At 42.8% G+C, this 16,404-nt stretch overlaps 1 protein-coding gene across 13 annotated transcripts in view; it reads left to right on the forward strand.

Annotated features, from left to right (window-relative positions):
• CDK14 (cyclin dependent kinase 14) overlaps nt 1-16,404 on the forward strand; it is a 678,396-nt gene that overhangs the window by 254,171 nt on the left and 407,821 nt on the right. For all 13 annotated transcript variants that reach the window (XM_059885775.1, XM_059885772.1, NM_001206776.3 and 10 more), the window contains one exon: nt 15,930-16,024. In XM_059885775.1, the coding sequence (XP_059741758.1) occupies nt 15,930-16,024 (95 nt within the window). The remainder of the gene's footprint in view (nt 1-15,929; nt 16,025-16,404) is intronic.

Raw genomic sequence — 16,404 nt, forward strand, 5'->3', positions numbered from 1 at the left:
ATTAAGAACATTGAAGAGAACATTCTTGGGTCTTTGTCTGTCTATTCCTTGAAGAAATGCTGGCTCAGGGGCTATGAGAAGTTTTTTCATTTTTGATAAATTTTGACCAGTCTCCCTTCCTACCCCAGTAATATCTGGTCTCAAAGTGTATGAGTGTGTTTATTTCCTTACACCCTTGTCAGTAAGAAATATTATTTGCATTAATTATTAATGATTTGAGTTTCCTGCTTTAGGTTTCCTCTCTAATAAGTGCCCTGCCCCTCATTTATTTCCTTTGTGCATCGGGGGTAAAGGCTATCAGGCCCATGAGCTTTACCTGTCATTCTCTGACTTAAAACCCCACAGGTTTATAGGCAGAAGCCTTAGCACTATGGTTTGGGAATCAGAGATCTGGCTCTTGGCCCAGCTTGGCGCTTGACTAACTCTTGCTACCTTGAATAAGTCCATTTTGTTTGTTTACTTCTCGTTTTTCTTAGGAGGTAAATATCAGATGTTTAATGCCCACCTGATTTTTCTTTTTTAATCAGTCTCTGAGAGTGAATTGGAGAAAAGGGGCTAGAGAGGCGAAGTGATATACCAAATTATATGGCTTTTGACAATCTCTCCGGGCCAAGGTACTTTATCTGAAAAAGTGCAAGTGTTGGACTACATACCCTCTGAGGTCTGTATAGATCTTTCAGATCTGTATTTGAAATGATGTGAGAAAGAAGTCCCATGCTGGTAACCGTAAGGGCGCTGCCTCTTCCACCTAGTTTTTTTCATTGGCACTTTGAGCTGTACCGTTTGAAATGGACATAATTTCATTTCCGTCTATTCTCTTTGGTAGGAATTGTGACTTTTCTGTAGTTACAACTTCTTCCTTGTTCTCTTTCTAGTTCCCTTTCTCTCTCTTTTGTTGGTCTGTGGGACTCATAAAACCCACCTTGATTGGCTGCTTCCAGTTTCCTCATAATTATTACTGCAGCTTGTGTGATCAAAGTAATGTTGGATTTTTTTTAATAAAAGATTGGGTAATTTTTGGCTGAGCTGGGTCTTCGTTGCTGTGTGCAGGCCTCTGCTTTAGGTATAGCGAGCAGGGCTACTCCCTGTCAAGGCGGGAGAGCTTCTCATTGCTGTGGCTTCTCTTGTTGCGGAGCACGGACTGAGTTGCCCCGCAGCAAGTGGGATCTTCCCAGACCAGGGTTCAGACTCACAACCCCTGTGCTGGCAGGTGGATTCTTAACCACTGGACCATGGGAAGCCCGATGTTGGCTTTTTAACACATGAAATATTAATTCATAGATCACGAATGTAGAGGTCCTTCAAGTAACAGGCTGGAAGAGCCTCTGTCACTCTGGAGGACAAGGAGGATGGGAAGCCGTAGCAGTAACGTGTTGTGTAAGGACCAGTTGTGTAGACACAACTTTTACCCACACCTGTTACTTCTGAAGAGCCAAAGTTGTGCATTTTATGTGAAAACCTCAGCTTCTTCAGTACTTATTAAATCTCTAAAACATTTTGCAGGGCAAACAAACAAAGCCATGGGTTGGCTTTGACTGTGCTGTAAACCCACATAAGGGTTGAAAACATCTTCCTTCTCTAATTGGTACCACCTTATTGTTATGAGATTATCTCATGCTGGGTAAAAATGTGAGGATGTAATTTTAGTTTTTAATAGGAGTTTTAAGAAATAGAATGTGGTTTAAATCTTTTACCATCTTTCCATAATCTGAAATATGAGTGGAAATAAAATCCTGCCTTTTTGGTTGTAGCGTTGTATACAGCATTCCACCTCCTTATGAAAGGAAAAGGCCTGGTGACATCCTATAAGATGTTTCCTTGCTTCTTTATTTAAAGTCAGTGAAATATATAGCCTCAGTGTGTTTGTCAGTTACTACAACGTTTAGAGTGGATTTATTTTGATCAACATATCCAGGCAGAACTAAAAGCATTGTAGTAAGATAACCAGTCCACAGTAGAGCTCAGTCTTAGGGACTGTTCTTGCTGATGGCGATTTATGGGAGATCATGTCAAGATTTTATTTTTCTCGTTCATGCGTATTATTCAAGCTGCACTCAATAGACGTCTTCTATAAATTCAGCACTGAAGGGATTGCTGTGAGAAGAGCAGGCGCATGCGTGTGTGCTAAGTTGCCTCAGTCATGTCTGACTCTTTGCAACCCCCTGGACTGTAGCCCGCCAGGCTTATCTGTCCACAGGCTTCTCCAGGCAAGAATACTGGAGTGGGTTGCCATGCCCTCCTCCGGGGGATCTTCCTGACCCAGGGATCAAACTCACATCTCTTATATCTCCTGCACCAGAGCAAAAGCAAATGATGAGTGAGTGGGGGATACAGACAGGTGGAGTTAGGTCACTGGGTAATTAGAACATTGGGATGGGACAACTCACCGAGCTCAGAGACTGACAGAAAATGAATGCTTCTAGCTAGAGCTTGGCAGTCAGCAGACCCTTTCAAAGGAAATCACAGCTAAGTTGAGCTCTGAAGAGATGGCAGGGATGTCTGAGGCTCAGAGACTAGGAGGAAGGGAGCAGAAGAGATAGCATCCCAGAGGTCTGAGAGGATGAAGTGAATTGGAAATCTGTAAGAAGCACAATGCTTCCTCGGTGGCTCAGCAGTAGATTGCACCTGCAATGCAGGAACTGCAGGAGACGAGGGTTCTATCCCCGGAAGATCTTCTGGAGGAGGAAATGGCAACCCAGTCCCGTGTTCTTTTCTGGAGAATCCCTTGGACAGAGGAGCCTGGCAGGCTACAGTCCATGCGGTTGCAAAGAGCTGGGCACGACTGCAGTGACTTAGCACACACACCCAGACAAGAAGTGCCATATGGCTGGAGTTCATGGTGTAGAGGGAGGCGGAGCCTCTGAGATTAAGAGCCTTATCGCTCAGGTCATTGGGAGTCGTGTTAGGCAGCCATTGAAATGTTTGAAGAAGAGGAGGGACTTGATCAGAGAAAGGTGAGTTTTTAAAAAAAAAAAAGATGGATATTTTGGCCATGCTGGGTCTTTGTTGCTGCGTGCGGGATTTCTCTAGTTGTGGGCAGGGACTCCTCTCCTGTTGTGGAACATGGTCTGTAGGCGAGCGGACTCGGTAGTTGTGGCTCACGGCTTAGTCACTTTGCGGCATTTGGGATCTTCCCAGACCAGACGTCGAACTCGTGTCCCCTGTATTGGCAGGCAGATGCTTACCCACTGTGCCACCAGGAAAGCCCTAAACATGATTTTAAAAAGCCAGTTTGAACAGCAGTTGCCCCCTTAGCTCCCTTCTTTACCTATTACTCTCCTTTGAAGCCTCTTTAGTCCAGGTGATGATGCTTCAGGTGAAGAGTGTAGATAGGTTTGTGATAGCAGATGTCCTTCTAGTCTTCTTAGCTTCAGGCTTTTCTGCCTTTACCACCTGGAAAGAAACAAAGATAAAGGGAAACCATGATCACAGCAACAGACGAGGAGTGAAGAGGAGAGAACCAAGACAGTGAGAGAGAGGATGATGCTTTTGATTACAGAAACAGAATTCTCCTGTGTGAAGGGGTCGGGAGGGCAGGGTTTGAGTCTTGTGACCAAACTTCCATATATGAACTTCCTCAGTTGTCAGATGAAGGGTTGGATTAGATGCTCTTGAGGATGACATTTGGCTATTAAATTCTATGAGGACTGTTTGAGCTGTGAGTGATGACTCAGTCACCTTGCGTTAAGTGAAAGATGTCTTTCATGCACTAAGATTTTACATATCTGTGTATGTATGAGTGTATGTGTGTGTGATACATATGAAACAAGGTCATTATACATATGAAACAATTTCATTAAGGAGGAACATGTGGGTCCACAGGAGATAGAATACATTTGAGAACACGGCAGTCATGCCCATCATGGGGGGATGTTTGTCATAGTCCGGGAGTTGACTCCACATATGGAAAGGCAGGTTGTGTGAACAGGAACCGTTGTCGGTACCAGTCTCAAGTCTCAAGTGTGCCTTGCAGAGACACTAAAAAATTCTGCCCAGTCACAACTTTCGAGGACCAAATGTTGAGCCTACCTTGGTAAGTGTAAAACCCAGTTATCCCTTCCCCTAGTTCCTCTGGTTGGCAGTATGGAAGACAGATGTACAAACTTCTTGGAAACTTTGAGATCATAGTACTATTTTTCTTTCCCCTTGTCGTTTTCTTTTTTTTTTTTTTTTTTTTGGTTTTAATTTTATTTTATTTTTAAACTTTACATAATTGTATTAGTTTTGCCAAACATCAAAATGAATCCACCACAGGTTGTCGTTTTCTTGCATGGCTTTTTCTTTTTTTTTTAACTGCCGTGACAGTCTGAAGTTGCCTTGCTAATTTAGAAGCATAAAATGTGTAATGTACAACTTTCTTGTCTTTAACTTAACTTGTATAGTTATCACAGCAGATAGATGTTCTGTCTTAAGCAATCCTGTGATACCTTGCATGAAATCTAGTACTTCTAAGATGTTGCCAGTTTCTGACAAATAGCTAGTGACTTTAAAAGGATGAGACTCTAAGAAAAATTTTTTAAAGTTACTATTTTTGTACTGAAGTGACTTTTTGAGCATAGAAGCAATTTAGAAAGTTCTTATTTTCAGAAGAGGTTGGGAGGAACCCCTCCCTAAACTCATTAAATACCATTTTTGCCCATGTGACTTTGCATTAACAGTTTTATTATCATCATCATAGGATTCTAAATGCTGAACACTTAAGATGTCACTCTGCCTTTCATAGGTGTGTTTGTTTTCCTGGATTTCCAAATATGGAAACATCTCCTTCAAATGCTCCCATAGCCAAGGCCATATGAAGCAGGAGCTAGTGAGAGCTCTCAGAGATGGGGTTTGCTAGCCTCTCTTTGTACAGTTGGAAGGCAATCCCTGAGTGAGTCTTTAATTGCTTGTCTTAAGTATCTTGTAAAACTCCTGAACATGTAAGTGGTACTGTGTGTGTGTGTGTGTGTGTGTGTTCATGCTCAGTCATGTCTAACTCTTTGTGACCCCATGGACTGGAGCTCACCAAGCTCCTCTGTCCATGCGATTTCCCAGGCAAGAATACTGGAGGGGGTTGTCATTTCCTTCTCTAGGGGATCTTCCCAACCCAGGGTGTCATTTCCTTCTCTAGGGGATCTTCCCCACCCAGGAATTGGACCCGCATCTCTTACAGCTCCTGCATTGGCAAGTGGATTCTTCACCACTGGTGCCACCCAGGACGCCTGTTAAGTGGTGCTAGAACCTGTCAACTGTTGTGCCATCAATAGCTGAGCATCAGTGCAGACCAAGCATAGGGACCACATGACTGAGCGGAGCGGACTGGGACTCGGCGTATAGCGACCTTCTCAGAAGGGGCAGAGCTTCCTTGGCGGAGATGAACTTGGCTTCTCACCTGGGCCACCACTGATTAAGGCCGCATGAAGGGAATTCAAGGTCTGGTCCAGGCCTAGGGACAGCGGGGTGACTTCTGTCCTGGGGAGGTCAAAGTGAAGGTGACGTGACTGCCTGAAGCTGAACTAATTTTGTGAGAAACACGGTGCTCTGGGGCTGTGTACTGTCTACTGAGTTCTGCTTTCATTTGTAATTTTTATGACTCTGACTTTCTTGTTCAGTCAGATGAAGTGATGTTATGTGTGAAGTTTCAAGTCAGGGGATATTCAAGGGTAGACATGAACCCCCACTGAGATTCCTGTTCATTTTTCATAGTCTTTCACTTCGCCTCCTCCTTTGCTCATCGTCTGTTTACAGTTATCTCCAGACCTGCTGTTGGTTTCTATTTATCAAAGCTCTGGTGCTGAGGCAATAAAATGTATTGCAAACATTTTATATAAAACTTAGCTTTTTCACAGATTTTAGAAATTGTGGTGGAATTGTAAAGAAAGAAAGAAAGAAAGTGAAGTCGCTCAGTTGTGTCCGACTCTTTGCGACCCCATGGGCAGTAGCCTGCACCAGGCTCCTCCATCCATGGGATTTTCTAGGCAAGAGTACTGGAGTGGGTTGCCATTTCCTTCTCCAGGGAATCTTCCTGACCCAGGGATTGAACCCAGGTCTCCCGCATTGTAGACAGGCGCTTTACCATCTGAGCCACCAGTGGATTTGTAAAGGCCTTATAAATCATGACCTTTTCAACATTTTATTCATGTTGAAAATATGACCTCACATTTTTGGGGTTTTTGAGCAGGAGAAAATCCACATACATCAAAATGCCATCAAATTTTCAGAATAAAGAATTCTCTTTGTTTTCTAGGCCAAGACTATATTTTTTGGTGGAATCTATCTTAATGGCTGTGTGTGTGTGTGTGTGTGTGTGTGTGTGTGTGTGAAAGGGAGAGACAGAGAGAAACAGAGACAGATAGAAGTAGATACTAGGTACATTAACTGATCAAATTGCTGTTTTTATTTATTTGCTCTTGGAACAGTGAGTAGATTGCAGTGTGACTAAGTTCATAGACACACCCACACTCACAGACACACACACCCCTCAAGTAGTTACCCACTGTATTTAAAAACCATGACACAGCACTGCGATTTTCAAACTGTAGGAGATGTAAGGGTTGAATAGAAAACTTGGTTGACATATAACATACAAGTTCCATGAGAACAAAAGCGTACATGTTTCCCTGTGGTGATTGGCACATGGTAGACGTTGACTACTTGTTGGGTGATTCTGGGGCCCAGCGCCTTGGCTTTGGTAGATTTGCGGTGGGGCCTCATTCACTGGCCACTTGACTTTGAGAGGTGGCTGAAGCACCACGCTTGGCGAAGCACCTCCTGGTGGGACCACAGCTGTGGCTGTGGGGAGCAGGGGATGGAGAGTCCTGTGTCTGAAAACCTGCCCTGCTGTGTGGAGGAGTCCGACAGTGCTTTCGAGGGCCAGAGTCTTAGGTGCAGGTCCTTAGACTAGGACTTGCAGCCATGGCAAGGAGTATATTTTATGACTTTAGACTTATTTTAACTTTTGTAAAAGAATACAGTGATAGCAATTCACATAATTTTATGTGGGGAGAGGTTATTTAAGTCTAGTCAGACAGAGATAGCCATTAATGTTATGATATAAATGTTTATTCTTCTTAACAAAGTGTAAGGGGATTGATGCCAAATCACATTTTTTTTGCATACTTTGCAATATTCTTTCTGTCTATACATGTAACCCACCATAATAAAGTGTAAAAATAGTTCAAAAAAGTAAATTGCCTAACAACTTTTATACCTGGTTTTTATGGCCAGACGAAAACAACTTGGACCAAGTCTTTCAGTAACCCTCAGCACCTCCATGGTCTCTCTCCTGCCTAAAAACAGCACATGGAGCATGACCACCACTGTCTCCAACCCTGTTTGCTTGGCATGAGTTTTTTTTTGTTTTTTTGTTTTTTTCTGCCGAAGGTACTAGTGAGGTGTTTACATTTGAGAAGAACGGCATGTCTTGCACTCATGCACATCCCATATATGCATGGCTGTGTCCAGGGGCACATAGGAACAAGATTAGCTGGAGCAGAAGGGCAGCCGGTGGGTCATTTATAGGTTCAGCTGGGAGTTGTTTAGTCGCTAAGTCGTGTCCAACTCTTTGAGACTCCATGGACAGCAGCCCACCAGGCTCCTCTGTCTGTGGGGTTCTCCAGGCAAGAATATTGGAGTGGGTTGTCATTTCCTTCGCCAGGGGATCTTCCCGATCCAGGGATAGAACTTGTGTCTCTTGCATTAGCAGGGGGATTCTTTATGACTGTGCCTCCAGGGAAGCCCTCAATTGGAAGTAGTTGGAAACAAAAGTAGAAGTCTTTTGCAGTGAGTAAGTTAACCTTAATGTGGGAAAGTGACCACTTAGACAAGAAAAACTTTCAATATTTTGGATTTCAGTGCAAATTAGAGGCCTCCCAAGTTCCAGGATATGAAAAGAAACCCTCATAATGCATGGAGTGGCACCACTCCCTTTGTGAGAAGGGGTCAGTAGTGAAGGGTCACCCTACAGTTATAATCATTAATTATTATAGCTGCGCATTAATTGTGTAAACAGCAGCGTACCTTTTGTAAGGCCTTCCTAGGTAATGATGGAGGTAAAGAACCTGCCTGCCAATGCAGGGGATGAAAGCGCTGCAGGTTTGATCCCTGGGTTGGGAAGATCCCCTGGAGTAAGAAGTGGCAACCCGCTCCAGTGTTCTTGCTTGGAGAATCCCATGGACAGAGGACCCTGGCGGGTCACAAAGAGTCAGACATGACTGAAGTGACTTTGCACACAAAATACTATTTTATAGCATTATTTCAATTTTCTTTGGCCAATCTTATAGTGTTTTTTTAGTTTTATTTGGCCAATCTACTGTAATAAAGAACTTTTCCAGATATGTCTTTTATTATAAAAGGAATATATCTTTATCATAACAATTCAAATGTTATCAAAAAGTACTCATACAAATTGTTTCTATATCCCTCCCCTCTTCAATAACCATAGTTTCATGAACAGATGCTTCCTTTTTTTTTGTATTCAGGATTGATTATTGACCATTTGGCAGCTGATTAATTGGTTTCAATGTTAACAATGGGAAAAGTAACTATGCCTCTGTGAAAAAGTTAAAATTGGTTTGAACCAGGTAAACTCTGTTGGGTTGAGCCACTGGAAATTGCTGTGTTAGTAGATCAAAAATGCCAAATATTGGCTGTTTCATGTGGCTAAGCTGTACTTTTAGAGGAATCTCTTCTTTGAGTGATTTAGGAAGCAGTCCTACAGTGTGGAAATAGACCCCAGATGACTGATCTTTGCCAGTAGTCAAGAGGATACACAGGTACTGATGGCAGGGAGAATAGTTGAGGTTGTAATGTCAGGACTACATTTCAGGTCTGTGACTTTGTGGAAATTGGGAGGGGAAAAGAGCAGGGGAAATATGTAGTGGGGTTGAAGTTAGTCTATTCCCCAATGCTGCTGCTGCTGCTGCTAAGTTGCTTCAGTCGTGTCCGACTCTGTGCAACCCCATAGACGGCAGCCCACCAGGCTCCCCCGTCCCTGGGATTCTCCAGGCAAGAACACTGGAGTGGGTTTCCATTTCCTTCTCCAATCCATGAAAGTGAAAGTGAAAGTGAAGTCGCTCAGTCGTGTCCGACTCTTAGCGACCCCATGGACTGCAGCCCACCAGGCTCCTCTGTCCATGGGACTCTCCAGGCAAGAGTACTGGAGTGGGGTGCCATCGCCTTCTCCACTATTCCCCAATAGCAAGTCTTAACTAGGGAGTAAGTAAAACAGTAGACTTTTTGGTGGATGGAAAACAAGTTTTGTGACGTTTATAAAGTATTCCTAACCTGTCTTATTATCCTTCCACATTTGGACAGCATCTGGTGAGTGAAAAACATGTCTCTAAATCTTTAATGTGATTTTAGCTAAATTAAGTCTATAGGGCATCACATGCGTTTTAACTTTGTGTTCTGGATTAGCTGTGGTCTCTTTCCCCATAACAGAGAGTTAATGCTTTTTCATGTAAACTTGGTATGTGCTGTGCTTAGTTGCCCAGTCCCGTCAGACTCTCTGCAGCCCCATGGACTGTGGCCGCCAGGCTCCCCTATCCGTGGGGATTCTCCAGGCAAGAATACTGGAGTGCGTTGCCACTCCTTCTTCCAGGGATCTTCCTGACCCAGGGATTGAACCCACATGTCCCGCATTGCAGGCAGATTCTTTACCATCTGAGCCACCAGCGAAGACTGAGAATACTGGAGTGGGTTACTCTATCCCTTCTCCAAGGGATCTTCCCGACCCAGGAATCCAGCTGGGGTTTCCGGCGTTGCAGGCAGATTCTTTACCAGTTGAGCTACTGGGAAGCTCAAATTTGGTGTAAATGTGTATAAAAGTATAAAAAGTAAACATGAAGTGAAAAATACAATTCCGTTTTTTTTTTTAACCCGATTCTCTCACTTTTTCACTTCTTAGTTTATGGTTTGTGTGAGTATGTGCATTTTAGATCAGATCTCATTTAGGGGAAAATTCAGAACGGAGCAGGACTACACTATTTCTCCTAATATGCAGCCACAGTGCACAGCATACCTTCTGGAACCATGCGCAAGTTACCCTGGAGCTGTTTTCAGGGCAGGCACGGGTTCCTTTCTCTGTTGTGATCACCTCATCACAGGCAAGCACTTTCGTCTTTCTCTGTGTTTATCTTGTTGTTCTTATTTGCCCTTAAGTTTTTCCCATTCAGAATATTTTTGCTTTCAAAATATTCAGAATCCAGTAGCACGTAAGTGAGAACTTCTTGCAGAATATAAATAAATAGATAAATTAGGAGTTTGTGATTAACATATATGCAGTACTGTGTATTAAATAGGTAAACAATAAGAACTACTATATAGCTTCGGGAACTATAGTCAGTGTCTTGTAATAACATATAATGGAAAAGAATCAGAAAAAGAATGTGTGTGTTTGTGTGTGTGCATGCGTGTGTGTATACACCTGAATCACTTTGCCGTATACTTGAAACTAACACAGCATTGTAACTAGCTATACTTCAATTAAAAAATAAAGTAGGCAAAGAAAGAAAGTATACTATTTCTAGTATAAGGTGAATATCAATAGCTTTAGACCTATCTGGGCTTCCCTGGTGGCTCAGACGGAAAAGAACCTGCCTTTTAATGCAGGAGACCTGAGTTCGATCCCTGGGTCAGGAAGATCCCCTGGAGAAGGGAAAGGCCACCCACTCTAGTATTCTTGCCTAGAAAATCCCATGGACAGAGGAGCCTGGAGGGCTTCAGTCCACGGGGTCTCAGAGCTGGACACACCGAGTGTCTAACACACACAGAGCTGTCTACCTGCAGGCTTGAGGAAAAAGTTTAGTCTGTTGGGGTTGTAGTTTGAAATGTGGTTGCTTTCTTGGGTAATAATAAGTAATAATCGTTGTTTTCTGGGAAAATCAGGTAGCAGCACCTCCAGCCCACACCACTGGGGTTGACACAGAAAGGGAACATGTAAAATGATGAGGGGAGAATGTGAACACACTCGTTCCTTCCAGAGGCTAAAGGGGAGTGAGCAAGCTTGGATTGCATTTATTTGTGATATCTCCTTTCCTAGCAATAAGATGTCAAATAATGACCTAGAAGACTATTTGACTTCATAAAGAAAGGTTCTATTTGTCATTTCTTTGTTAACATTGCTTTTAAAATAACCCCTTCAGTGAAAAAATGAACACGCTCTGAATTTTTTGATAACATAATTTATTTTAATCATGATGAGGTTGGTGTTTAGGCTGAGCGCCGAAGAATTGATGCTTTTGAACTGTGGTGTTGGAGAAGACTCTTGAGAGTCCCTTGGACTGCAAGGAGATCCAACCAGTCCATTCTGAAGGAGATCAGCCCTGGGATTTCTTTGGAAGGAATGATGCTAAAGCTGAAACTCCAGTACTTTGGCTACCTCATGCGAAGAGTTGACTCATTGGAAAAGACTCTGATGCTGGGAGGGATTGGGGGCAGGAGGAGAAGGGGAAGGCAGAGGATGAGATGGCTGGATGGCATCACCGACTCGATGGACGTGAGTCTGAGTGAACTCCAGGAATTGGTGATGGACAGGGAGGCCTGGCGTGCTGCGATTCATGGGGTTACAAAGAGTCGGACACGACTGAGCGACTGATCTGATCTGATCTCATCTGATCTGTTTCACCTCAGAGTGGAAACCTAGGATGTTTATTCTGAAAGCAGAAGGTCGAGGTCTGTATATGGTGGATGAGTGGGTGTCTGAACTTGTTCCCGCACTGAGGGGCGGCTCTCTATGTCCTGTCCTGCCAAGACTTTGCGGTTATCTTTATGAGCAACATGTTTTTCTGCTTTTGTACTGTTTCAACATGGCCCCAAATTGATTGTTAGAAATTTTACCCTCAACCTTAATTACAAGTCCTTTATGTCATGTAGAATCATACCTTTCCAAGCCTCACTGGTGAAATGAATTTAAAATGTTTGCCATATGTTTGCTTAAAACTTGCGGGAAACCAAGCGTGCTGGGATTGTTAAAGCCAGTGTTACAGGATTTGTTTTGTATGTAAACGATGAGAAAATAACATGTGGTATATTTGAGATATTATTAGGATTACATGGAGTGTTATTTTGACAGTGTTTGTCTTGCAAAGGGAGACATAGTGGCTCCGGGACTTGTGGTGTTAATCACGCACCCGCTTGGCAGCCAGGAGGCTTCCTCGCCTTGGCAACCAGGAGGCTTCCTCGCCTTGGCAACGGCAGGAATGACAGTATCTGGCACCTGGCTTGGAGCAGAGACTGTTGTGCTGGCAGCTTTCAAGTTAGTCAGGTCTGCCACCTACCCTCATGTTGGTAGATATTGTGGACGGTTTTGTGCCCTTCAATGCCATTTTTCTGCCGTCAGTTTTGAAATTAATGGCTTATCCTTTTCCAAATACGAGTTCATTATGTTAATCTCAAAAGAAAAAGGGCTTGCTTTCAAACAGTTCTTGGTCATTATTTAACCGATAGTGTGTTTTTTAAACTGTATGTAAATATAGTTAGAAGTCTAAAACCTATAATAATTGAGAGTTAATACATTGAAACGTGGAGGCTTTGAGTATTCCTGTAGAAATGGTAAAAAAAAAATACCATATTTAAAAAAAAATGAAATGACAGGGACTTCCCTTGTGTTTCAGTGGTTAAGACTCTGCTTCTAATGCAGGGGTCATGGGCTCAGTCCCAGGTTGGGGAACTAAGATCCTACATGCCACGGGGCACAGCCAAAAAAAGAAAAAAAGAGCATGGCCTTTTTTTGTATAATATCGGTCACAGTTAAGAAAAGATGTTTTTTTCACAGGATGAATGATGGCAGAGATTTGATTTTACTGAAATTGTAGGAAAAACACAATGGGAAATGATGGGCATGAAGTCGTTGCTTTGAGAAATGGGAAACAATTTAGGTCTAAACGGTCAGAGAAGCAGGGTGATAGTGGGAGAAAAGTAATAATCATAATAAAAGCAACAACAAAATTCCTAGACAAAGGGTTCTTAGAGCGTGGATCATCCATAGATTGTAAGCTTCAGTACCTTTTTGGAGGTCTTGCTGATAAGGATGGATCAGCGCTTGACAAACTGAGGGGATAACTTGAAAAATGAAATTGGACAAAATTACAAACGATGTATATCTTTCCAAAACTTGCCTCACAAAGCTAGGTTCCTTTCATAAGCGTGATACCCATGAGGTCCTTAATTCATTTCACCTATGCATATTCCCACACTGCGAAGTACTGTGCCTGGCCATCATTTCCAAATACCCTGTTGTGGTTTGAAATCTTGATCTCTAAGGATGAGTCTGTCTTAGAAGACTAATGTGGGGCCACGCGTCATTTTAAAAATGAGCACATGTGAAGCTGGTTCCCAGACTGATGATGAATGCCTGGAAATTAGCCATGTAATATGCTTCAATTGTTTGAGGCTGATGGTTGAATAATTAAATATTTGAATAATTAAAAGAAAGAAGATTGTAAATTATTGGAATCAACAATATACTAAACCCTGTCATACATCTTTGTAGTGCTTATTTCTTCAAAGTTTGTGTGCTGTACTGTTATTGTTATTGTTATTTTTGGTAAGTATTTTGTCGTGAGTGCTAATTTTACAAAGCTCTGATAAATCTGTAAATATTTCATGTATGTATTTTATTTATTTATTTTTGGGTACCCCTGGTCTTTTCTACCATGCACAGGCTCTCTCCCATTGCAGCGAGTGGGGTCTCCTCTCCAGCTGCAGCGAGTGGGGTCCCCTCTCCAGCTGCAGCAAGTGGGGTCCCCTCTCCAGCTGCAGCGAGTGGGGTCCCCTCTCCAGCTGCAGCGGGTGGGGTCCCCTCTCCAGCTGCAGCGGGTGGGGTCCCCTCTCCAGCTGCAGCGGGTGGGGTCCCCTCTCCAGCTGCAGCGGGTGGGGTCCCCTCTCCAGCTGCAGCGGGTGGGGTCCCCTCTCCAGCTGCAGCGGGTGGGGTCCCCTCTCCACTGCAGCGGGTGGGGTCCCCTCTCCAGCTGCAGCGGGTGGGGTCCCCTCTCCAGCTGCAGCGGGTGGGGTCCCCTCTCCAGCTGCAGCGGGTGGGGTCCCCTCTCCAGCTGCAGCGGGTGGGGTCCCCTCTCCAGCTGCAGCGGGTGGGGTCCCCTCTCCAGCTGCAGCGGGTGGGGTCCACTCTCCAGCTGCAGTGCGTGGGGTCTCCTCTCCAGCTGCAGTGCGTGGGGTCTCCTCTCCAGCTGCAGTGAGTGGGGTCCCCTCTCCAGCTGCAGTGCATGGGCTCCCCACTGTGGTGGCTCCAATGGTTGTGGCACTGAGCCTAGTTTCTCTGCTGCATATGAAACCTTCCCGGATCAGGGACTGAACTTGTGTCCCCTGCATTGGCAGGTGGATTCTTTACCACTGAACTACCAGAGAAGTCCAAAATATTTTTACTTTTTTGTAGGACTTCCCTTGGATAGCTTAGACTTCCCTGGCCTTGGGCAGCACATGAAGCTGCCAATTCGGTTTCAGAGGAAACATACTTCTTCGTGGTCTTCTGGTGTTGGAACCAGCCACACCAGGGAATTCTCAGTCTGAATGGCCTTCTTTGGGCCAATTAGGTATTTATTGAAGTATATCTTGGGATTAAAGATATATTACCGTCCTGAAGTAGGTTTGCCTGGTGAAGACAGTGGAAATTCAAGGCAATAATAACTAAAAACAGGAGCTTGCATTCATGGGAGTCATACAAGAATGTACTAGTCTCCACGTTTTCTCTCTGTCTTCTCTGGGGACTGTCCTGTACAGCTTTTTTTGCATGATGACTCCATATCTAAAATATCATTTTATTTGAGTAAAATATTAGATAATCTAGATTTGTTTCTTTTAGTATGTTAAAACATAGGTATATCTTTTTATTTTTTAAAATAGACTTTATTTTTCTAGAGCAGCTTTAAGGTCAAAGCAAAATTGAGTGGAAAGTGCAGAGGATTTTCCTGTACTTTCTTCCCTGCCTCCCACCCCAACCCTCCCTACTGTGGGTATCTCTCACCAGAGTGGTGCATTTGTTACGATAGAGGAACCTACCTTGACACCTGATAATCACCCAAAGTCCGGAGTTTACATTAGGGTTCACGTTGGGTGTTATAAATCCCCTTTTAAAGAGGTGGGCTTGCAACACTATTGAGTATCAAGGGTTTGAGGTTTGTCCAGGGCCGTCAGTGTCAGTGACTAGGTTCTCAATAAATATTTGATGAATATGTGAGCAATTACAAGTTCCTGATAGAAAACATGTAAAACACGTGTTTTGTGTTTCTCTCTTCTCTTTAGGGTATATACCAAAAACCAAAATTGAAGACACAGTGTTACTAAAATAATTAACAATGATAGAAAAAGCTTCTGTTCTTTAAATGTTCTACCTGAATGGTCATTGGTATAGGCCAAAAGAAAAAAAGAAAAAAAAAATATATATATATATAAAAGATACACCATATGAACACTAATCAAAATCAAGCTGAAGTGGCAATATTAATTGCCAGGGACAAAATACTTCAGAGTGAAGAAAATTACAAGGGACAAAGAGATGCTTTATGTATTGATAAAAGGGCCTGATTCACAGAATGCAACAATCTTAAATGTTATGTGTAGCAAACTACAGCTTCAAAGCACACAAAGCCGAAACTAAGAGAATTCAAATAAGAAATTGACAGATCCCCAATTACAGTTGAGGATGTCACCATCCCTCAGTCATTGAAAGAACCACTCTCCAGAGAACTAGCAAATATATTGAAGAATTCAATGACAACATCAACCAACAGGCTGTAATTGACACTTACAGAAACCACCATTCAACATCAGCAGAATATTTATTTCATACATATGGAGATAAGCCATATCTATATTGGCATAGAAAGTGGAAAAATAGGTATATTTCATCTGATGATGTACCAGTACAATAAAAGAAGCTTATCAGTTGGTTGTTACCCATAATAACGTATCTGTTTGTTCACTTTCTCTTACAGCCTCTCTGTTAAAAGGACTAAAACATGCTAACATAGTGTTACTTCATGACATCATCCACACCAAGGAGACACTGACACTTGTGTTTGAGTATGTGGTGAGTAAGATGAGAATTCAGATTTTATAATTATGAGCAAAAGTCTTATAGTATTATCATAGAGTTTTGTCTTTAGGTAGCTATACTGAAGTATTTTATCTGAGTACATGAGACTTATTTTGCATAATTTTGAATGGTATGTGTTTTAAAGAAAAATCCAGAAAAAATGTTCAGTTGAAGTTTCACTAGCTATATGATCTGTTATAACCTGTTTGTTACTAGTACACTTTCTAAATTTCGGCTTTATCAAGTAATATAAAACAATATGATGGTGAGCACTCCATCAAAGGAAGTTCACAGACAACAAAAATGTTTTCTCCTTTGGATTTATAACTTGGGTTCAGAAAAGCATCCTTATTCGGGTGATATTTGTAGAGAAA

The sequence above is a fragment of the Bos taurus genome, chromosome 4 (genome assembly GCF_002263795.3).
Source record: "Bos taurus isolate L1 Dominette 01449 registration number 42190680 breed Hereford chromosome 4, ARS-UCD2.0, whole genome shotgun sequence".
NCBI classification, from domain to species: Eukaryota; Metazoa; Chordata; class Mammalia; order Artiodactyla; family Bovidae; genus Bos; species Bos taurus.